This window comes from Manacus candei, unplaced genomic scaffold (assembly GCF_025592945.1).
Source record: "Manacus candei isolate 608988 ecotype Guabito, Panama unplaced genomic scaffold, ASM2559294v1 h1tg000062l, whole genome shotgun sequence".
NCBI lineage: Eukaryota > Metazoa > Chordata > Aves > Passeriformes > Pipridae > Manacus > Manacus candei.
Genome location: NW_026138110.1, coordinates 1,131,690 through 1,154,334, shown reverse-complemented (window position 1 = coordinate 1,154,334; position 22,645 = coordinate 1,131,690). Strand labels below are relative to the sequence as shown.

Sequence of the window (22,645 nt, the reverse complement as noted above, 5' to 3'; positions counted from 1 at the left end):
TTTCTCTTTAATCTTTCTCCTTGCTGGCAAAGAAATGAAAGGAGTGAGAGATATTGTGAGTGGAGCTCAGTGAAGGTCAATTGCGAAGTTTCTCGCTTTCACCTTTGAAATAATGAGGGGGAACAGTGCCCAACAGGTAGAAGATTAAACTGATGAAGATGCCTTGTGAGGAAGGTATGAGGAATTATTATCTATAGAAACCAAGTGAGTGTTGAGGCTGTAACTTGGAGATTCACTATAGGCATTTTCCCTAAAACGGGAAGAAGCATTTTCTGATATTACTGAAGAATATTAGTATTCCTATTACTGCTGTTACCATTATAACTTTCACCCCCAGGGCTCAGGTCAGCAACAACAACAATTTCTACAAGGTTATCAGGATTGCTGAATGTTTCCTTTTCTGCCCAGTGATGCTCAACAGTCTTATTCCTGGTCAAAATAATTTTAGTGGGAACTATGAAGCATAAAAATAATTAGATCAATTTTCATAAAGACATCTTTCCCTCGTGAATGCAATGTGCAATCCCAGCAGAGCAGGGGCAGCAAATCACTGTCTGCGCTTTCTCTCGGGGACCTAAATGAGCCTCAGTTTTTAGCAGGAAAGGGGTTACAATAAACTGTGTTCTCCCCTTATTGGATTCCCAGCTGTAGAAAGAATTAAGCAATGAGGTGAAATAATTGTTTAAAATTACTGAAAATGAATCTTGATCACAACCTCAAAACTGAGAATCATGATCATTATATTTGCATTCTCATGAATGTACATGAAGTTATTGTTGTGTACCAGAGGATATATTTGTGTATTAACTTTATCAAATTTAAGTGTTTGTGATATCTCAGTGAGCATGAAATGTAGTTACTTGGTTGCACCTGTTCATAATAATTGGATTCAATATTCATGAATGATTTTCCAGTAACCATGTGCATGAGTAACGATCATTAAGACAGGCTTCCAGCTCCCCAAATGTTGCACTGCAAGTGATCTGTGAGCTCGGGGAAAACAGAGGTTTATAAAATATCAGCTGACACTTGCAAATGCATGCACAGGTGATTGCTTCTCTTGGCCAGGGCAAGAAATCCCTGCTTGCTTACAGGTGGGAATTCACCTTCATGTAGCAGTTAGGAATGATGGCAAACAGAAAGGGACACTCTCTAAGGCAAAAAAGATCACGATAAAACTAACAACTGTTAGGTGAGCTGAACCAGAGGCAGCCTGGAAAAGGCAGAGGATGAAATTATTGAAAGTTAAATGTGCTAAGACTGACAAAAGTCAAAGAGCAGAAATCCAAGCAAGCAAAAGAAAACATAAACCATGAAGATAAAAAGATGATTTAATTTGCCTTGTCGTAATGAAATACATACTTTGTCTTCCAAGAGACCTTTGTTTACCCCTGAGCTTATCTGTCCTCCTCCTGGACTATTTGAAAGGTTTTTGGGCCAAACCAGAATCCTGTTGGAGCTGACAGGAGTAGCACCTTAGGTTAGGTGAGCTAATGGAGCTGGGGGAAGTGTCCCCACCCCTCCCCCTGGAGGGGTCACAGGATATAGTGATTCATTCAGCCTGTTCCTGTCACACTAAAAATCCTCACTTAAATCACAACTGTTTGTTCTTGTGAGATCAGGTTATTGCAGTGCCTGGTGAAATAGTGTCCAAACAATGTTTCTATTCTCAGATCTTCCAGGTCATTATTCCTGATAACTGTCACGGTTCAGATGAAAGTAATTACTTAAAGATGGAGATAATCTGTCTAACAAAGCCAGCAGCCAGGCTGGAACATTACTTACCTTAAAATCTGCATTGCTCTGAACACATTTCAGTTATCAACACTGCGGATGTAAAATAAAGATGAAATATTAAAGCTCATACTAAAGGTTTGCACAGAGGACCTATTCCTCAGTGCAGCATGAGTCAGCTACAGCTACACAGCCACGCAAGAGCAGACTCCTAATCAAAATCAGTCACAATTAGTCTTTCATTTGACTTCAAAAGGCTCTGAGCAGGTGCTCAGCTGGCTTACATTACGTATTGAGGGAAGTCTTCGGCCCTAAAAGCACATCCCAGCGCTGCTGGCTAATTAGAAACTGGCACATCTGAGTCACAGCAAGGCTAAAACTGAGTCTCTGGGATATTATCCCATGGCTTTTACTAAAGATGTGACAGCCATGAGATTCTGTGGGTAACGGGAGCACAGCTTCCCCTAAGTTTTGCCTATGGACAGGGATTACAACAGGCTCCATGGCTGCAGGCTTTGCATCATTGGCACCTAGAAAGCAGGATGAAAACCAGCCTTTTTCTCCTCTCCTTCCATCTCTGCTTAGGTCAGCATCTTTCCAAGCATATCTTACAGTTCTTGCCTTGCACATGTTGAATGATTGCCCGGGCAATCTGTCTAAAGTGTTTCACCAACCTTTAAATATCCTCTGAATCCCATCTGATCTCGTATCAGATGGAACAGGGAATAGGCAATTCCCAGTGAGGTGCACAGTCAAAGATCATACAGACAGCTGGGGTTTGGCTCACCTCTGCTTTACTAGAATTTCACTTGGCTCTGATTCCACTAAAAAAAGATCAAAAGTTATCAGGAAGATCTAAATGAACACATAGGTTGATCCAAGAGCCGCAAAAGGCAGGAATAAGGCACTTTAACCCCCATAGTGTGCTCTTCCCTTGTGTGCTAAGAAAGGGCAAAGAAAGCTTAAGCAGTAATTTCTGTTTTGGTGACATTTTACAACAATATGTTTTCTACAGGTGAAGACTTGAAAAAGAGCAGCTCCATGTTTAGATCTGATAAAGACCAAAGCAATTAGCAGTCAGCTCCTTAGATAAGCAATTGGCCAGGATAAGCCTGCACATTGGGGAAATTCAGGGGCTTTTACAACTTCTGGGGATGGCAAGGTGGGACCGTGCTAAGATTACTTAAAGTATCTAATGCAATGGTTATCCAACACTTATGGATGGAGGAAGCTCTGGAAATTGGAAAAATATTTAATAATCAATTGCTCTTTACAGGGGCAAAGAGATTTTTTTGGTTTTCTCTTTTCCCTGCTGTAATGTGACTTCCCCTTAACAAAAGTAGTCAGACTCCACAGAAATGAGGATCTCAGAAAGCACCCCAAACACGTGGTCTACTTTGTTGCCCCTCACTAGCTATAATTGTGGCTCACAAAAATAGGAGGACTGACAAGATAAATTTTCTTTAAGGACACAGTCATTTACTGACCATGAATTCTGAAAACTCACAAGTCTGGAGCCACAACTTACCTCTGATTTGGTATTCATCACATTGAAAGCTACTACCCATGAGTTGTACCACCCTATTTCAGCTTCCCAAGTTATGCTATTTATTGCAGAAGGAGCAAAATGCAATTTGGTTTGCCATTATCTGTTTCATAAAAACATGTCCTATGCTAATGTCAGGAGAAGAGATGACAGCAGTCTCCAGCACAAAAGGCAGAACAGGGTAGATTTAGGGTGTCATAATGAGATTAGAGTGAGACAAAATAGAAGATAATACAAGCAGAAGACCACGTGGATCAATTCAGGGCTTTCTGTAATGGAAAGCTGAATATGCAAAGATCGGGCATCGGTTCTAATTTATCACTTTCATCTCTTTCTGCTTTTGAAATCTAGTTAAGGCATAATACTGGCCTCGAGATTTAAGGAAGAAAATGTCATCAAGCATTATTAATCTTACTTATATATAATTGCATAAAAGAAGTAAAGGAAAACAACATTGTTTATCTTTGTTTTGAAGCCTGCAGATATTGTGGCTATTTTGCATAATGCATATTGGTATCAGTTGATGGGAGTTGTTTTTAAACCTAAAATGAATATTAAATGCTTATGGCCAGTCTCTTAATACTGCTCCAGGAACACAGAGCGAGTTCTCCCCCTCACTACCAGCCCTGCCAGCTGCCCGTGTGGTTCTGCTCAACACAGCCAGTGCCGGGCTCCCCTTGGGCACTCCCATCTTCCTCCTTCTTTTTGCAAAGCCCACTGTGCCTGAGGAGAAACCCCACGACATGGAGCCCAGGGGCAGGATGTGACTTACAGGATCAGGTAGCATTCCGTGCACTGGATGCTGCCCAGGCCCTTGACTTCTTTCCAAATATATTCTTACCTGAAAAGAGCAGGGCAGCTGGCATTGGAATGGGAACGCAGTCATCCTTGGGGAGCCCACTGGGGATGTCCTTGGGAAGTGGTTTCTTCCTGGCAGCAGCAGGTGGGAGCTACCTTATCCTGAGCTAAGGGACATGGCAAGGAATGCCTGGATCATCACCTGCTGGTGACTGCTCAGTGCTGGTGATCTTCCCTCCCTTTTGCTGGGATCAGACCAAGCCAAGCCGGGGGTGTTCCCTGTGCCCCCGGTGTGCCTGGAGCGCTGATGGGCATCAGTCGGTGAGCTGGAGGCACCACAACAAACCTGGTATTTGGATAATAGGATACTTCATTATTGGGATAAATACATAATGCAGATAGGCCACGTTGCATGGCTTTGTTTTGGGGCATGGGGGTGGGAAGTGTTTAGTTACTACTTGGAATTTGTTGGTGCCTGTGGTACAGTGAGATCTAATGACCCAGCCCCACCACAGCAAACCTGCTCATTCCTGTGCAGAGGGATTTCCAAAACATACCTTACCTGTGCTTACTCAAACTTTTTCCAGTGATCAGCTTGAGCCACCAGAGTGAAACAGCGGGAATACAGTGGAATAACATTTGCACCTGCTTATGGAGGAGCTTCTTACCTTTTAATCCTAAATGTATTTTTCTTGGTAGGCTACAGAAATTCTTAGAAAAGAATGAGATGTGCAAGAAGTACATTGCCCTGTCACCATCTGCGGGGATGTCCACGGTCAATTCCACAACCTTATGAAACTCGGACTAATAAATCAGGCATTTTTGGGGCTCAGAAATGGAGACTAAATCCGGTGGTTTTTCGGTGGAGGCGAGGGTTTGGGGGCCTCAGGGATAAAGTTCTGTGTTGCTGGCACTTGGAACCAGTCCCACTGGGCCAATCCTAAGGCTGTGAAAGTGACTTCAGTTCTGTGTTTTGGGAGTGCAAAACAAGGCTCATCCAAGCAGTTTAAGTACTTGAACAGAGAGCCCAAATGCTGCATTTTGGGGGCTCAGGAACAGAATCCAAACCCTGTGTGTGCTTGGAACACAGAGCCCTGGCCTGGCACTGTCAGGGTTTGGCCCCCCTCAGCTCATCAGGGCAGGTTCAGGGCCCAGAACGCAGGTCAAGCCTTACCTTGTTGGGTTCTGCAGCCCAGCCACAGCGTTGTGAGGCTTACCTGGCCGGTGCGTGGAGGATCCAAACAAGTCCCCATCGCTGTTTCAGGCCGTGGAGCCCCCACCGCTGTTCCTGAGATGGGCAGGCTCCCTCCAAGGTGGTCCCGGGGGCACGAGGTGGTTCGGGAGGCGCCGAGATGACCATTCCCAGGCTGTTCCCCGGCTGGGGCTGCTCAGGGGCTGGGACCCCAGTGCAGGCGACTGCAGGACCGGGTGGACAGCGCCGGGGCAGCCCCAGCACGGCCGGTGATTTCCAGCCTTTATTCGGTACCTGCGCGTAGCCGCCGCGCCCATTCAGCGCCCCCGGGACCGGCAGAGCCGCGGCGGGTCCCGTGGCCGGAGCCCTGGACAGGAGAGGAGAGGGAACGGCGGACTTAGCGGGGCCCCCCCTACCCGCGGTGGTGGGACTGGGACGGTGACACTGCTGCGGAGTTCTGGGGGTCAGGCCAGGGCTCGGGGCGCCGGGAGCTCAGGAAACCTCGGAGCCGAGGCACCAGCTCCACGGGGCGGGACAGAGCCCTGGTACCCGCAGGGAACTGCGGCACCGGGTGGATCCCCCCTGCCGGCTCCATAGCCCCAGAGACCCGGCCCCCATGTGCAGTTGCGGCGCCAACCCCGGCCGATCCTCACCGTTCCCGGGCTCCGCACAGCACTAGGAGCAGCCCCGGGCCGGGGCTCCGGCTCCGAGCACTGGTGCCTCCGCGGCCCCTGGAGCAGCACGTGCGAGCCAGACTGGGGCGGGCGCGGCTCTGCCGGGAAGTACGGGACGCGGGAGGGGCGGGGCCCGGGAGGCGGGGTCGGCACGGGTGGGCGAGGGGCGGGGCCAGGGCAGGTGCGCGGGGCCACAGAGCGCCTGCGCGGGGCGGGACCCAAGGGGGCGGGGGCGCACAGGTGAGCGGGGCGGGGCTGCACAGGTGCGCGGAAACCCAGTGCGGCTGCGCGGGGCGGCACCGAGAGTATTTAAGCGCCGGAAATCGCCTACGACGCCATTTGCCCGGTCAGTGCGCGGTTGGGGTCGCTCGTTCGGGGCCGGCTCCCCCGGGGGGCCCAGGTGAGACGCGGGGGCTTCGGCCTCCCACGTCTATTCCTCTATATTCCTCTATACCTCTCATTTCTCCCCTCCCTTCCTCCCCTCCCCCACCCCCTACTCCCACCCCCCCCCCCAAACCCCCCCCCCTCCCTCTCCCCCCTAGCCCTCCCCTCCCTCCCCCCCAAACCCGCTCTACCCCTACCCCCCTCCCTGCCCGCCTCCGGCCTCCCACCCACCCCTACCCTCCTTCGTCTCCCTCCTTCCTCCACCCTACCTGCCCTCCCCATTCCCCCCGCCTACCCCTACTGCCCTCTGCCTGCCCTCACGTATCCCAACACGCACCTCTCTGCCCTTCTTTCCTGCCTTGTCCCTCTCGCTACCCAGCACGAACCCCTCATCTATGCCACGGCTATCCCTTCACCCTCCCTTCCCCCTAACGCAACCTCCCTCTACCCCTGTTCCCCTACACACCCCGGCCCTTACCCCTCTACTCTTCCTTCCTTCCTCCACCCCACCTGTCCTCCTTCACCCGGCATTTCCCTGCCTTTTTCCTCTCTCCCCCTTTTTCCCCTATACCCTCTGTCTTCCCGTACCCCGCTCCCTCTTTTCTCCCGCAGCCGCGGGGTTCGGGGCGCCGGTTTAATAAAGCCGCCAGGGCCAGACCCGGCACCCCTCGCTACAGTCCCCACACGGGGCCGGGCCCGCTCGGCGGGTCCCCCCCTGCAGTTCACAAGCACCGCCCGACACCGCCGGGGCTCCGGCCTGTCCCGACATCACACCTGGGGCTCCGTGGGCGGGTTCGGGCTGGGGGCAAGTCCTGCGAGTTTGGTCTCAGAAACAGATCGACAGGTCTGTTTCTGGGACCAAACCCAGGGGCCGTTTGGGCCGCGTCTTGGGGTCGGGGGGTCGGGGGGAGGCGGGTGGGGAGGGGATGAGGGTCCCCTCCGGAGGAGGGGGCCCGGGGGGGGGGGGGGGAGGGAGGGCCCCCTCCGGAGGAGGGGGTCCTGGGGAGGGGGGTGGGATGGGCCCCCTCCGGGGGAGGGGGCCCGGGGGAGGGGGGGGGGCGGAGGGGGGGGGGGGGTCTTCCCCCCCCCCCTCCAAACCCCCCCCTTCTCCCCCGGGTCCCCTGCTCCGGACGGGGTCCATCCCGGCCCCCTCCCCGGGACCCCCTCCTCCGGACAGGGGCCCCGGGGTGGGGGGGAGGGAGGGGTGGGGGGGGCAGCAGCGGGGGTCACGTCAGTCTGCATCATGAAGTGTGATAGTTTCGCAACGCAGTGTACCCCCCTCCCCACCCCGGGGCCCCTGTCCGGAGGAGGGGGTCCCGGGGAGGGGGCCGGGATGGACCCCGTCCGGAGGAGGGGACCCGGGGGAGAAGGGGGGGGTTTGGAGGGGGGGGGGAAGACCCCCCCCCCCTCCGCCCCCCCCCCCCCCCCTCCCCCGGGGCCCCCTCCCCCGGAGGGGGCCCATCCCACCCCCCTCCCCGGGACCCCCTCCTCCGGAGGGGGCCCTCCCTCCCCCCCCCCCCCCCCCGGGCCCCCTCCTCCGGAGGGGACCCTCATCCCCTCCCCACCCGCCTCCCCCCGACCCCCCGACCCCAAGACGCGGCCCAAACGGCCCCTGGGTTTGGTCCCAGAAACAGACCTGTCGATCTGTTTCTGAGACCAAACTCGCAGGACTTGCCCCCAGCCCGAACCCGCCCACGGAGCCCCAGGTGTGATGTCGGGACAGGCCGGAGCCCCGGCGGTGTCGGGCGGTGCTTGTGAACTGCAGGGGGGGACCCGCCGAGCGGGCCCGGCCCCGTGTGGGGACTGTAGCGAGGGGTGCCGGGTCTGGCCCTGGCGGCTTTATTAAACCGGCGCCCCGAACCCCGCGGCTGCGGGAGAAAAGAGGGAGCGGGGTACGGGAAGACAGAGGGTATAGGGGAAAAAGGGGGAGAGGAGTAGAGGGAAGAGAGTGATATAGGGGAGAAACGGGCATGGGGGACAGAAGTGGTATGGGGGGGCCGGGGGTGCGTAAGGGAGCTGGGTGTGTGTAGCGGGAGGTCGGGTGAGGAGGAGCAGGCAAGGTGGAGGAAGGAAAGGTAGAGCAGGAATAGAACGGAGGCTGAGCTGGGTAGCGGGGGAAGGAGCGAGGAGGAAAGAGAGATAGAGTGGGGGGGTCGGAGTGCGTAGGGGGGCCAGGAGGGGAGGAAAGGAGGGGCTGGGGCCAACAGGAGAAGGGACAGCGAGGAGAGTTGAGAAGAAGGGGTAGAGCACGGCAGGCTGAAGCCCCCGCGCCTCACCTGGACTCCCCTGGGGGAGCCCGGCCCGAACGAGCCGCCCCGACCGCGCACTGACCGAGCAAATGGCGGCGGGGGCGACTTCCGGGTTTTAAATACTCTCGGTGCCGCCCCGCGCAGCCGCCCTGGGGCCCCGCGCACCTGAGCGGCCCCGCCCCGCTCACCTGTGCGGCCTCGCGCCCCGTGCCCCCGCCCCGCCGCCCGCCCCGGCCCCGCCCCGCCCCGGGCCGCGGCCGCTCCTCCCGGGGGGCGGGACCTGCGCTGGGGGCCGGAGCCCGGCCCGGGGGCTGCCCCCGGCGCTGGGCGGAGCCCGGGGACTGAGGCGGGGACGGGGCTGGAGCAGGGGGGTCGTGCCCGAGTTCTGCTGGTGTCCACCGGCGTGCCGCGTCTCCTCCAGCGGGCGGGGTGGGGGTCCCGGGGCCGGAGGACCGAGGCCGGGCTGGGACCGGGACTGGGATCGCCGCGGGCGGGAGGAGCCGCTCCGGGGCGGGCGCCGGGGCCGAATTCGGCGCTGCCGCTCCTGCTGAGACTGCGGCCGGCGCGGGGTTGAGAGCTTCGGGCACGGGTCCCGCTCCTGCCGCGGGGACCCGGGGCTGTGCCGGTGCAGGGGCAGCCCCCAAGGATACCTGCTGAGCCCGATGCGCAGAGCTCTGCCAGTGCCCCCAGACGCGGGACTTGGGCTCTGCTCTCAGCCCTACAACCGTCCCCGGAGCCCGGTTTGAGTCCCAAAACACGGGACAGGGGCCGTGCCTCCAGCCCCAAACGCGGCACTGAGGTGCGGTTTCTGAGCTCTCGATGTGGCCGGGTGAGCCCGAGTTCAGACTGTGCCAAATGCAGGACTTAGAGCTGAGAAACAGAGACTCGCTGGCCAAATGAACCTGGTTTGAGCACCAAAACAGGGGATTTGGGCTTTACTTCAAGCCCCCCAAACCGCAGAACTTTCTCTCATTTTGAGTCCAAATGTCTGAGTGACCCTGGTTTCAAGCCCCCAAAACACCTGACAGTTAATCTCCATTTTTACACTTGTGCAAATTAGCCTGGTTTTGAGCACCCAAATTCAGCATTTGGTCTTCATTTCTGAGCCCAAACACACAAGACGTGGTCTCTCCTCAGGCCCCCAAAAATGCAGGAATCGATCACTGCTTCTAAGCCCAAAATGTGGCCACCTAAGGCCGGGAGGACTTTGAGTCTTGTACAGCACGTGGGCCTTGAAACCAGGCTTATGTGACCAGTGTTAAAACTGAGAAATGGAGACGAAATCTCTGCCTTAAACCACCAAAATGCAGCACTTGGTCTCTGCCTTAAGCCCTAAAAACACAGGTCTTAGTTGCTGTTTCTGAGTCCCAGAATTGGCCATATGAGTCTAGTTTCAGGAGTCCAAAATGCAGGATTTATTCTGCTTTTAAGCTCTGAGCCTGAATTTTGAGCACCCAAAACGCAGCACTTGGTCTCTCTTTTGACCAAGTGAGTCTGGTTCTGAGCCCCCAAAACACAGCAGTGGGTCTCTGCTTGTGAGCCCAGAATCGCAGGACTCTGTGTGAGTTCCAAGCCCCCCAAACGCAGCGCTGGGTCTCTCTCTGTAAGCCCCCAAAATGACCCGGTGTGGTGGTGGAACCTCAGCCGGCAGCTCCGCACCGGCAGCCGCTCGCTCATCCCCAACCCATGCGGTGGGATTGGGAAAGGAATGGGAGATAAAACACAGCCCGCGGGGTGAGATCAGAACAGTTTAATAATGGACACCAAGACAAAGATGACAGTGTAATATCAGTGGCAACACACAATACTGACGGCAGTAACAATGACACCGATCGCTGCCCCAGCCCCGCGTTCCGGAGCCCCCGCCCCGCCCCTCGCCCCGCCCCGGCAGAGCCGCGGGATCGCAGAGCCCCGAGCCCCAAACGCAGACAGGCCCATCCCGCACAGCAGTCATGTCCCCGGCATCAGTCACAAGGGACACACATCCCTATGGATCCATCCCAACCGCGGTGATGCCTGTGTGGCCCCCGCAGCCGCGACCCTCACAGAGCCTTCACCGCGGGGACCCTGGGAGGGCGAGTGATGGCCACCCAGCTGGGCCCGAGGTGCACTCTGGTTCCGCAGCTCCTCGGCGCGATGCCAGGGGGTCCTGGAAGACAAAGCAGATGCTCCCGGAGCTGTCGGGGCACACACACACAGCCCCAAGCCAGACCCAAACCCTCTGCCCTGGGCTGGGCTTCTCACCACAGCCAGGCTCCTCACAGGGCCACAGGAGACAGAGCAAAGCCAGGGAGGCTCAACAGCACCCGAGGCATTCCCTGCACCACAACTGCCCAACAGTTCCACCATTCCATCCCAGCCCCTTCCCTCTCCACCCCCAGCCCAGCCCAGCCCAGCCCAGGTATGGGTCCTTTCCCATCAGCCAGAGTGGCCCCAGCTGTGGGGTTGCCCCAATTGCTGCTGTTCAGGGTCTGGGAAATAGGCTGCTGCCTCCAGGGGGGCATGGATGTGACTGGGAGAGCATGGCCGTGATGGGATGGCAGAGTGTGCCTTAAAAACACCTCTGCCTTCGCCCCAGGGGATCTGATCCAAAGGGGAACATCTGGTCTCCAGGGGAGCATACAAGGAGCTGGGCAGATCTGGGGGCTGGGGCTCAGGGCTGCGGATGGGTTTCCATTTGTCCAGATCTGCTTATCAAAGCTCTCCCCAGGCACATGGTTGAACTCCTCGGAGCCAATTAGGTGCCTAAAGAATTAGGAATTCTAACAGAACGACACATAATAGCCTGGAAGGGGCACCCCCAGCCTGAGACCCACTTTGGTCCTTTCCTGTCTGTTTTCCAAGGAATATGCTGCTATTTCTCACAGTGCCACAGCTGCCCATTTTTAGGGAATTGAAAACAGTAGAAGGGACTTCCTGAAAATCAGAGACAATTAAGGAAAACACGGAAGGCTTACTGGATTTCTTTAGCTGCTGTAAGGAGTTTTGCTGCACTACCAGCAATGGAGAAAAACTACAGCTCTTCCATTTAGGGACTGTCCAGAGCACCAGCACTGGCTTCTTTTCTGCCCAGGGATAAGTTTGTTTTATTACCTTTGTGCCCATCTTCAAGTGAATGTGTGGAATGGTGGGGCAAGCAGGTACAAATAACCCTTCCCATGTGCAGAGAGGACAGTGGAGCTATTGGGGGGGTCAGTGTAGTCACCAGCCTCTTGCAAAGCCACCCTTACATGTGCTCATCACATTAAATACCACTGTCAGGGACTCATTTATTTGTCTTCATAATTAAAATAACAATAATACTCTGACATCCAGAAGCACCTTGAGTTCTTTTGTAGGAAACATTATCAAACATTATCAAACCCCAAAATCCCTATGTGGCTGAAAATGTACACGAGTATTCTATGGGAAAACTCCTGATAACATGCATGTGTATCTCTTCAGCTCTTACAGGAGATAAAACAGCCAGCATTTTATCTCTGGTGTTAACTGCCACTATTTAGTGGAGGGGACAGCTGCCATTCCTTTTCCCCTATGAAATGCTGCCCTTAATCTCAATCTGAACTGTTGGTGTATGCTCCAAAGCAGGACAAAAGCAGGACTCCTGAGGGTGATGGCTGACTGATGTTTCAGGTCTGGGTGCCCAAAACCTATGGCACTTGCAGAGAAAAATCTGGCTTTCCACTTGTTGAGTACTTTTTATTTTCCTTTTAAGTTATTTTAAGCATGTGATCTTTCAATCTCAATATCACAATGACATAAGGATGTGCTTTGCCTGTTTGCTTTGTGCTGTTATATTTAATGTGTTTAGAATGACCTTCTACCTCCATTAAATTATGTATGATCTGGATTCTCATCAGGGCAATTTATGATCATTTGTTTTGGATTTTTATGTATTGCTTTTCATTGTCCATCTCAGAAATTTTCCTACTTGCACTGAATAAAAAGTGACAAGAACTGATGTAGTATGTTGTTAGAAACACCTTGGAGATTCCTGATTCCAGAAATGTTAGTTTATGATCCGCGGGCCCTCCTGGGATGGACAAGTGTGGTCAGTGCCACCCTGGGGGACACTTACAGGGCACTCAGGGAGATGGTTCAGTGGTGGCCTTGGCAGTGCTGGCAGAATGGTTGGATTTGATGATCTTAGAGAGCTTTTCCAACCTTAGTGACTCTGTGATTTTTTTCTCTGTTTCACAGATCAAAATGAACAGTGTAAATATGAATTGCGGTTTGCTTGTAAACAGAAAACCCTGGAGCCACATCCATAAAAGGCTTCAAACATGCAGAAAGTACCAATATTGATACTTGTGTTCGATGTGATAACTGACAAATCCATCAGTGCAGAATTAAAAATGACCAGGTAAACAGACCAGGCAGTCTGAACACAGTCTGAGAATACTGTCCACCAGTACAGTCGGTAGGAAGAGAAAAACCCAACCTAATAGTCTTAGCAGATGCCTTGATGATTCCATGACTAAGTAATCCTTGTTATGCTCTCCATTGCTCTTCTGTGGGACCGTGCAAAGCCAAAGCATACCCTCAGCCAAAAGGTAAAAGGATTAAATAAATCAGTGCAGAGTCACTTCTGCTGCTTCAGGACAGCATTTGTAACAAATTGAATCAATAAAGGTTTTCATAATTTTGGGAGCTGTTGGCTGTAGGGTGTGTGAGAACTCCAATTTCTGTGTTAATTTAGTTGTCTTCAGAGGTTAGAAAGACTGAAGGAATAACTGTTTCAAGATTACTGTGTCTATCCCATTTCTGGCAAAGGCTGCTAGGGTTGAGGGTTTTTTTTTAAATCTTAATAACTTCATTTATGACAAATGATGCAGCAGAAAACATCTTTCTCCTACAGGTTTATCAGGTTTTTAAGCCATTGAGTCTGATATTTCATTTTGTTCTTCTTTGCCCCTACCACAAATAGGAGGCAAAACAGAGAATTTGTTTCTTTAAGGTTCTTTGAGAACACCCTAACACAGCATAGATAAATCCAAAAGTAAGTCTGAGGCTCATCTAATTTTTCAAGGATCAATGAAAAATGCACGAGTGTCATTTGCTTCCCACTATTCTACCATAAGATTTCTTTTATTATTTTTATCTCCTGTAAAAGCAAAATTGAATATGTCCAGAAAATAAACACAACACGGCAGAAGAAAAACTCAGAAGATTGTGAAGTGAAACAACATTGGAAACACTGGTTGCTCAGTTATAGAGCTCTAACATAAACAGGAATGGCAGTTTATTGACTATTCTTTATGCAACATTAGGGAGGAAAAACTATTCTCTGGTGCTTGAAATGCAAATGTTTCAAATGTACATCTGGGCGTATTCCCCGTTAATCATTACTAAGGTCAGTTCTTCTATTTTTGCCAGGATGAATGTGCAGTCAACATTTGTTTTAATTCTGAAGCAGCTAGTTGCAGTTATTAAGAAATGTCTCTTCTTATTCAAGGCCAAAATGTTCTCAGTTTGCCATTGAAAATTTCGATTCAGCACAGAAATGCAGTTAAATCAAAGTTTCAGTGGGGTCCAACCACATCTAGGAGATCTGTGCACGTGCTTTGTTTTACAAGAAAAGGGAGAGGGCATTTGCATCTCAGCTGTAAGAGACCCTCAGGTGGCTCTTTTATTGCCACTGTCATCTCAGGAGACAGAGCTGATCCGAGTAGGTTTAATGCTGACAATATGAATATCCCACTGTATGTAGACGTTAAAATATTTTCCCTTTAGAGCAATCTGGCCCTTTACCAACCCCCCAATGGCCATGAAAATAAACTGCAGTGCAAATTATGCTAAAAAAATCAAAGGGTGAGAGTAAAATTCATATCTGCAGAATTTTTAATTTGTGCTCGTGGCCATCTGGCGTTGCTTTCCCTCGGGACAGTGACCTTCCTCTCCTCTCTGTTGGTATTTCACTCACCTCTTTGGTTGCTACACTGCCACAGAAATGCTGCCTTCTAGTTTTTAACTTGATTTTTTTTTGTCTGTATTTCTCTCTCTATGGAAGTGCATTGGAATAGGAATTTCCATAACAGCAGCTCTGCTAGTAGAAACATAATCCAGTCTCACTGACTAAACTGTCAGTGTGGGTGAGCACCTTCAGCTCCAAGGAACTGGGGAGAGCAAGGATTTGGTCTGTCACAAAGCCTGGAGTTATCAGTCCCTGTGTCAAGCAAATATTAGACAAATGCTATTATCTGCCCTCAGCATGAAGATTGAGGTTGTGAAGCCAATGTCCTGTGATAATTATATTTATAACTGTAATATAATTATGCTTTGATAGTGCAAAGTTGGCAGAGACTTCGGCTATTCCACCGAGGCTGGTGAAGTTAGTTATATACTGCTTTTATATCAGTCTAATATGTCTGAGCATGATCAAGAATTAAAAGGAGAATTTTACAGAAATATTTTCCGAAGTATTGCTCCAGACACTGGGGTAAAAACTTCTTCTAGGGGCCTAGAAGACTGAAGATTTTTCTGTTGGATTCCTCTCAGATGTTGAAGGGATTGATGTGATATATTGATATACCATGGAAAGAGACAAAAACAGAGAGGTAAAAGGTGTATCTCGTATCCTTCCCTGAAAATATTCTGAAGAAAAAAATCCATGGGCACCAACCAATTAAATTGATAAGACACTGGTTACTACCCCTGGAGTTCAGTTCTACAGTTAATTGGAGTGCTAACTGAAATTATTTTGGTAGTGGTGTGCAATCCTCGTCAGAGGATACTCCACATTCCAAAGCTGTTACCTATAATCTGGCACCAGTGTCAAAATGTGCAAACCCAAGGTCCAACACATGGCTAATATGGAAAAGGAATTACCACTGGCCACAGGAGACAGAAGCTGCTTATCAGTCAAGCCGTGTGTGTAGTGTTGCCTCTGTGGATAAATTAATTAGCCTCATATTACAGATTATCTGGCATTTTTCCTTTTGGATGAGTGACATGGTTTAAATGGTATAACGTATTTATCAATATGTGGTACAGCATTGGCATCCCTAGATTAAAAGAATTGATAGAAATATTATATATTATGGAAGGGCAACTATATCCTGAAATCGTAGAAATATGTAAAAATTAAACTATTTACAAAGGGAATGGAAAAGCTGCCATTATTGTCAATACATACTATAGAACATGAGAATACACAGCTCCTCTGTCCATATCTAAAGGTCAGAGCACTTCCAGGATGGAAGTGCTTCAAGGATGGATCCTCTGAAGATCTCCAGAAGCCAGCTGAAGAAACAGGTATGTATGTAGGTAAATATATTTCAGGAGAAAGGGAAAAGGAAGGAACTAAGATCATTACTCAAGCTGAACCCTGTCTAGTACTAGTTCTAGATCTTAAATCCTGGTAAAGCACCATTTGTGCTGTAATCCTCTTTCTCGTGGTCTGATGTGTGTTTTGGGGCTGGAAACGATTTGTTCTGGGGTTTGATTAAAAGACTATACAATGTGTGAGGCAGCAGAGAAGTCATCCCGAGCCCTCTGAGTTATTCCTGTCTGCTGGAAGCTGACATTCCACTGACAACCATCCCACACCTGCTTTATACTCACAGGTTTTCAGTTTCTCATCTTAGGGACACTGACCAGAGGAAGGCATTTTTTTCCCTAGTTTATGTTCTTTGTTGATTTGTGAAAGCATATCTCAGGCTGTTTGGTATCTTTTGGCTTTCTACTGCAGGCACAGGTTTTTTTTCCTTTATCAGCTCCTCTAAAGCCTGAAAGATTGACTTTTTTTCCTCACTTGTTAACCTAATGTAGTTGCCTTTCTTCTACTCACTTAGATTGCATTTCTGCAGTGTCACATAGCAAGGAACAAAGAGAAAAGGAAAGAAAGCAGAAAGATCCCCCAAACTACTGCTGTTTCCCATCCTATGATATTCTGTGTTACAAAGAAAACAATTCCCATAAATCATTATGAGAAATACCTAAAAACTGAGGCTTTAATTTTAATACAATTTTAGGATTGAGACAGAGGCTGAAATTACATGAACCAAGTTGTTTTGGACTTCCTATGATGCATGAGCCTGGATTCATCACGTGACATGAAAACATCACTCAGCTACACTTCTTTATTTTACCCTTTAGCCAGTAAAGTACTGCAGGCTTCAAATTCCAGAATCACATCTTTTTTCCTTAATTTAAGGTCAACAAAATTATGCAGCAGCCCATAAGTGTTAGTGGAGGTTATTACATTAAAAGAATGACACAAGTGCACAGGCAGAGTGACATAAAGGTGAATCGAAGCGTTTAATCTACAACTTGTCACCTTTTACAAATCGTCTTGACAAAATGCTGATCACTGCACTGTGGTTCACTTGTCTCTCAGTTTCTGCCCCATTAAACAGCATTATGTCTCTTAAAGCCTTTTCCAGTTTCTTATACTTTCCACTCTTTCCCCCTCTGCCTGTTATAATACCACTCCTCTAGCTCCATCATTCTCCCTGACAGACTCCTCAGCCTTTAGCTTTGGCAGAACACTGCTTTTTGTTGTAGTTCCTGTGATCTGTTTTGGTGCTCAGTGTCAGTTTGTTCCTGAAAAGACATATCTGCTTGAAAGTGAGGATCTCTGCTCACTGAATTCCTCATGTAAATGATTTAAACTCCATTCATGTAAGCACTGGGAGCCAGAGCCTTCCTCTCCTTTTTTTGCTTTAATATTAATGAAGGAACTCAGGTGCCTGACTCCCAGAGATGTCTCTTCCTAAGCCTGAGGGCAAGTACCCAGCTCTCATCTTGGTTTGTGGGGTGAGAGCTGTGTTTGACCACTACCACACTTTGGAAACCACCCACATAGGGCACGAGCTGATGGAAGGGGAGAGGGACAGGTTCATGTCAGAGCAAAGGAAAAATAAGATGTTAGGAAGAGACTATTCATATTAAACAATGGTTGGACCCTGTAAAGCCTGCTTACTATCAAAACAATTCTTTCTCAGATAAGTCTCAAAATATACAACACAAAAAGTGGTTGTTATTTACCTCTAAATGCAGCAAAACATTTTAAATAAAGGGCAAAATCCTGTCTGCTCTTTTTATTGCATTAGAAAACAGCGGCGTGAACAGATAAAATGTTCAGGCACCAGATGAGAGCAGACAGAACCAATAAAATCAGAAATAAAGAAGGTGGTTTATTGTGCTCTGGTGGATGGGTGAATTATACCTCTGAAATATATCTCAGCAACTCCCTGTGTACAGGTTTGATGGTAAGTAACCCTTTCTGTAATTGCTGCCTGGCGTTTGCTGAACAGTTCCAGACAGAGGACCATGATAATAACCTGTGTAAAACTCTTCCAACGACCATATAAAGTCCAAGACTGAGGTCTCTAATAGTGCTTTAATGGCTATATAAAGATTACAGCACATTAACAGTGATCCTAGGACATGCAGCAAGCCATCAATAAAAGAAGCCACGTGCCAGCCTTCTCCAAGTGCAGATGAATGAGCGACAGAGGAAAAGGTCAGGAATATTATGTAGAGTGAGAGATTTTCTGGGCATAAGATCATTAGATCATTTAGACTCACCACCTGTACAACTCATGGTAAATAACCTCACCGTGTGGCCCTGGGATCCATCCAGGTACCCCGTGTGAAAGATGCAAAAAGGCACCAAGGCCTGGCCTGGAGTCCCTCTGAAATGGAAAACCTGACACTTCCTTCGGTGTGCTGCTTCCATGATAAAACGTGTGTTGTTGCCTCAGTCTGACCTAATTCAGAAATGTTTGAACATCCCCATGGCTGTCTTTAGAGAGCAAAATACTTCAGGGAATATTCCAGAATGACTTGACATGTTTAGACCTCATTATAAAGGAGGAACCACGGGAAACAGGAATACTAATTGTTAAAAAGAAGCACCAGGACTCACTTCAAAATTGATTTGTCCTTCCTGAGATCTTCAAGTGGTGACACCACATCCCTGTGAGGAGAGAAAAAAAAAAAAGGTATTTTTTGGTACAGGTCCTGGAAGTCATATAAATACCTTAAGAAAATCATGATTATATATTCCTAAAAGGACTAATAAAAAGAGAGTAGGGAATCTTCTGGCTACAAAAAAGGGAGGTTCATGAATTACAGACCAGACACTGACAGAATAAACTTGGCTACTAAGTTCAGCTGCAACTTCAGCAGTTTAATTTGCAGAATAAAATCTACTGTGCAGAAAAATGCCTTTGAGTAGCCTCGTGCCACAGTTTATGTTTTGTTGAGGAAAAAACCCCATACCTAGCAATATGAACTGCACATACACGTGTATTTTGTAAACATATTCCAGACCAACATGGAAGAACAAAACTCTGGAAACCTGAAATATCAGGAGAGAGTTATTTGTACAGACAGGCTGCTACACTGTGAGACTGCATAGCCCGAGGTGCCCAAGCTACAAATGCCCCGCTGGTGCTGAATGACAGATTTCCTGTGTGAACACAAACACAACCCAACAGCCACAAGTTGCTTTGATGTTCACAGTCAGATGTCCTCTTCACAGGAGTGCACCCATTACTCACTTCTAGGTTCTGCCAATGAATTTTCATATTAAGGAAGCACTTGCTTCCTAAGAGAGATAATATTAAAAAGATTAATTTGCTGTCCCTTTTTAATGTTTATATTATCTCATATATTTTACTATCATAGAAATTCATTAATGATATCAAAAGACATAGAAGAGATTTATGAAGAATTAGACTGGTCCGGCATAATCCAGTGATTGAGTTTGCAAGTCCTGCTTGAAGGTTATGGCTGTTGACATTTAATCCACATGATTTGATCTAAAATGAAATTTTGGCTTCTCTATGCCAGGAAAACAGTTTATGGATATATGTTTCCCCAGTTCTGCAACACCACCTGAACTTTGGTTCAAGGTTATTAAAATATGAATGTTGTCTTTGCTTCTGCATGTAAGGGCAAAACTCAGATGATGAAGGCTCTGACGTGCAGAGGCATAACCTGATTTGCTTGGGCAGTTCTTCTGGAATAGCACTGTATAAAAGGTGGGGATTTTGCCAAAGCTCTGTAATGTACTTTCCTAAGTTAGCAAAGAGTAAGGATGTCTTTACAGACAACAAAATTCCAGAAGAGTTCTCTTATTATCTGGTAATAGCATTAAGTAATTGCATTGCAGCTTTATAAATATGTTTATCCCCAACACAAATTTGAGTGTTAATTCATCATTTGGGATCCTGCCACAAATTATTCCCATTCCAGTAGCCAAGTCAACAGATGGTGCATCAGTAACCCTTCAGTGACCTGCTGGCTGGGGGAGGATGCACCTACCCTGACAGGAGCTGACCCACCTGACATTGTCCAGGGCTGCACCAAGCCAGAAACAGTGCAGGAAACAGAGAACTTCCAGAAGAGCTTGATATCTGTGATAAGTCACCTCTTAACTCAGGCACTGTATATTATTGCTGGGGAAAAAAAAAAAGTAAATAATCCAGTTAATTATTTATCACCCATGGAGAATTTTTAGAGATAGACATTTATGTAACTAATATTTCATTGCTTTTTACTTGTTCACAATCAAAGAGTGAAGCAAGGCTTACTATAACTATGGTTGAGCTGCCAGATTTAAAAGAGGAAATCAGAAATGTTGGGTTCTGTGCAGATATCAGGTAGTAAATCAGCAATAAGTTCAATTCAGTGTTCTGCTCACTGATTCATTTCAAATATCCCAACTTCAGTGTCATTGCAGCAGTCAGAATGTCTGAGTCAATCACTAAATCTGAGTTGAGGAATAAATATCCTCATTCATCATTGTAAAAAGTGCTTGGGGTCTTTTCTAAGTGCCTGGGTAACTTCGAAACTCTTGCTGAATCTCCCTTTCTTGGGAAGTACAACTGAACTGAGGAAAGCACAAACTGTTTTCACAATTTACTGGCAGATACAAGGCAGATACTTTTGCAGGACTCTGAAATAAAACAGAACTCAGGTTTGGTGGAAAACAGTTGCTTTGATTTATAAAACAATGTTTAACTTTAAAGCATTAACTTTAAACATTAAACTCCTTGTGTTTGTTAACAGAAGCTGACTTGTGTTAACAGACACAGAGCTGACAGAGACCTGCTGAAACAGATTTTGACCAATTTGAAACATCTTTCATTCTTGTAAAGGACGACAAATTTTGAAACTACAACTCAGTTGTTCTGAATATAATATTCAGAGACATTTTCATATAAAAATGTGTAAAAACCTCAGAGATTCCTTAGTAATAAATTAAAGGATTTGGTTTTTTTAAGGAAATTCCTTTTCAATTAAAAAAAAAAAATCTCAGCTTCACTAAAGCACTCATGAATATTACCAACAAAAAAAATTACTTTTTTTCCTCTATCTATAAATAGCACTATATCATCCAATAGTGTTTAAGAAAACTTCCAGCAGTCTTGGAACATGGTCATTTTTGTTTCTCAAATATTAACATAAATGCATACTAAAATATTTAGCTGCACATGCATATATATATATGACTATATATATATATATGAAACGTTGTGCTGCATTTAACAGCCACTCACAGCACATTTTGTGACTTAACTCCTCCATTTTAAGCAGGAAATCTCATTTGACCTCACTCCTGTCTAGTATAGTTGTATTAGACACCTAGTGGTGTCAAAATGTGAAGCAAAACCTGGGCAAGAAAGAAAAGAAAACAAACTAAAACATTCTTTGAAATATTCCTACAACATAAGGGCATCAATTCAGCTACTTGCTAATTTTCTTGTCATGGGACACGATATGAATGAGAAATTTAATTGGGCTGTGTCTTGCTTTGAGCTCCATCAATGATCTACAATTTAGAATAAAATTTCCCACACTGAGAAGGTTATTCCAGTGACCTGAGCTGGTAAGAGGATGGTTTAACATCAGCACCCAGTTCTGTACCTCAGTCCAGTGTAAAACATCACAGCAATTCCAAACGGGAAAATATTCACTGGCAGAAAAAGGGATTCAGTGCTACCAAAAAAAATTCTCTTGTCAAATTGCTCCTGCTGAAAGGATGCCAGGAAAATTCAATACACTGTAAGCAGAACATGAACTGGAAGTCCCTCACTGTGGGTTTGATTTACCTGGATGGGTTCCAGGGAAAAATAATAGCACAAATCACGGTGGATGTATACATCAGCTACTGCATTTAACACATTTTGCACTGAGTAATTAAAAAACTCACCCTGTGTAAATTATGTAGCAGGAGTTTTATACAGAAGGAATTAAAAGTACTTGTGCAATTTTACATACTGTTATAATCCATGCTTTCCTAGTAGCTACATTCTAATGATGGTAAGTCAAATATAAATAAGGAAAACATTTGGTTGAGAGTCCTTATTTTGTTTCAAAAGTGGGCCTTCTGAGTACCAAGTTGTTAGTAACTGGACTACTACTACTTGGTAGTAAACTGTTGTTACTATGGCAAACAAAAAAGATGGTAGCAAAAATAATTTTTCATGTCTGTTTTTAGCACCTGCCATTTGGGGGTGTTAAACCTTGGGAGCTTGTTGTGTTCAGACAGATAAAGTCTCTCCCCTCTCTTTTACATCAGTGTAACTATATTGACTTTGTGTGTTATTTCTGAGTGAGAAAAGAACCATTTCCCGGGAGTAAAATTCCAATTTAAGGGTAGGCTTGTGTACAGCCACTTATCCATATGAATTATATGAGAGTCATGGATATTCCGGGTGTAAATCCAGGTGGAACCGTGCCACCAGCCCAGAAATGTGCTGCACTCCCGAGAGAAGAAAAAATCTGACAGCCTTATAAAAGCATTCCCATCGTGGCATAATCCTTCAGAAAAAAAATAAATCATAGCCCATCTTTTTGCAAATTGACCTGTAAGTTACTGGCAGCAAATCAATAGGATACAAATGAAAAATAATAATGCAATAACAATGCTCTGTATTATCTTGGGCCCCAGACGAAGGGCTGTGAAACGATCAATATGATAAAGATTCAGAGCTGTTACTCTCCTGCAAAGAAATGACAAAATAACATACTGATTTCAAAAGGTGGCTGTAAAAAACACCAAACCCATCTGCCACAAGATGAAACGAAAAACCCAAATATAAAACACTTCCTG

General features: G+C 47.6%; 1 protein-coding gene and 1 long non-coding RNA gene across 2 annotated transcripts in view; both read right to left on the bottom strand.

Moving 5' to 3' along the window:
- Positions 1 to 4,091: 4,091 nt before the first annotated feature.
- LOC127478767 (collagen alpha-1(I) chain-like) lies at positions 4,092 to 6,859 on the bottom strand. The gene is made up of 5 exons (XM_051804863.1): positions 6,839 to 6,859; positions 5,924 to 6,042; positions 5,296 to 5,637; positions 4,281 to 4,424; positions 4,092 to 4,121 (listed from the first exon to the last, which is right to left on the bottom strand). The coding sequence occupies exons 1-4, from the start codon at positions 6,857 to 6,859 to the stop codon at positions 4,295 to 4,297; spliced, it is 612 nt and encodes a 203-aa protein (XP_051660823.1). The 3' UTR covers positions 4,092 to 4,121; positions 4,281 to 4,294.
- Positions 6,860 to 10,350: 3,491 nt separating this feature from the next.
- Positions 10,351 to 22,645, bottom strand: part of LOC127478783 (uncharacterized) — a 73,955-nt gene continuing 61,660 nt past the window's right edge. Inside the window, exons 18-22 of the long non-coding RNA XR_007907340.1 lie at positions 19,872 to 19,985; positions 18,449 to 18,499; positions 15,406 to 15,581; positions 14,654 to 14,743; positions 10,351 to 10,726 (exon numbers count right to left, since the gene is read on the bottom strand). This is a non-coding gene — a long non-coding RNA (uncharacterized LOC127478783). The remainder of the gene's footprint in view (positions 10,727 to 14,653; positions 14,744 to 15,405; positions 15,582 to 18,448; positions 18,500 to 19,871; positions 19,986 to 22,645) is intronic.

Bases quoted from the DNA above. Each gene is read 5' to 3' on its own strand.
- LOC127478767 (XM_051804863.1), bottom strand. From the start codon at position 6,859: ATGCCGGGTGAAGGAGGACAG. The intron at 6,043-6,838 runs GTGGGGTGGAGG...ACTTCCCGGCAG, and splicing joins TGCCGGGTGAAGGAGGACAG to AGCCGCGCCCGCCCCAGTCT. The intron at 5,638-5,923 runs GTGAGGATCGGC...TCTCCTGTCCAG, and splicing joins CTGTGCGGAGCCCGGGAACG to GGCTCCGGCCACGGGACCCG.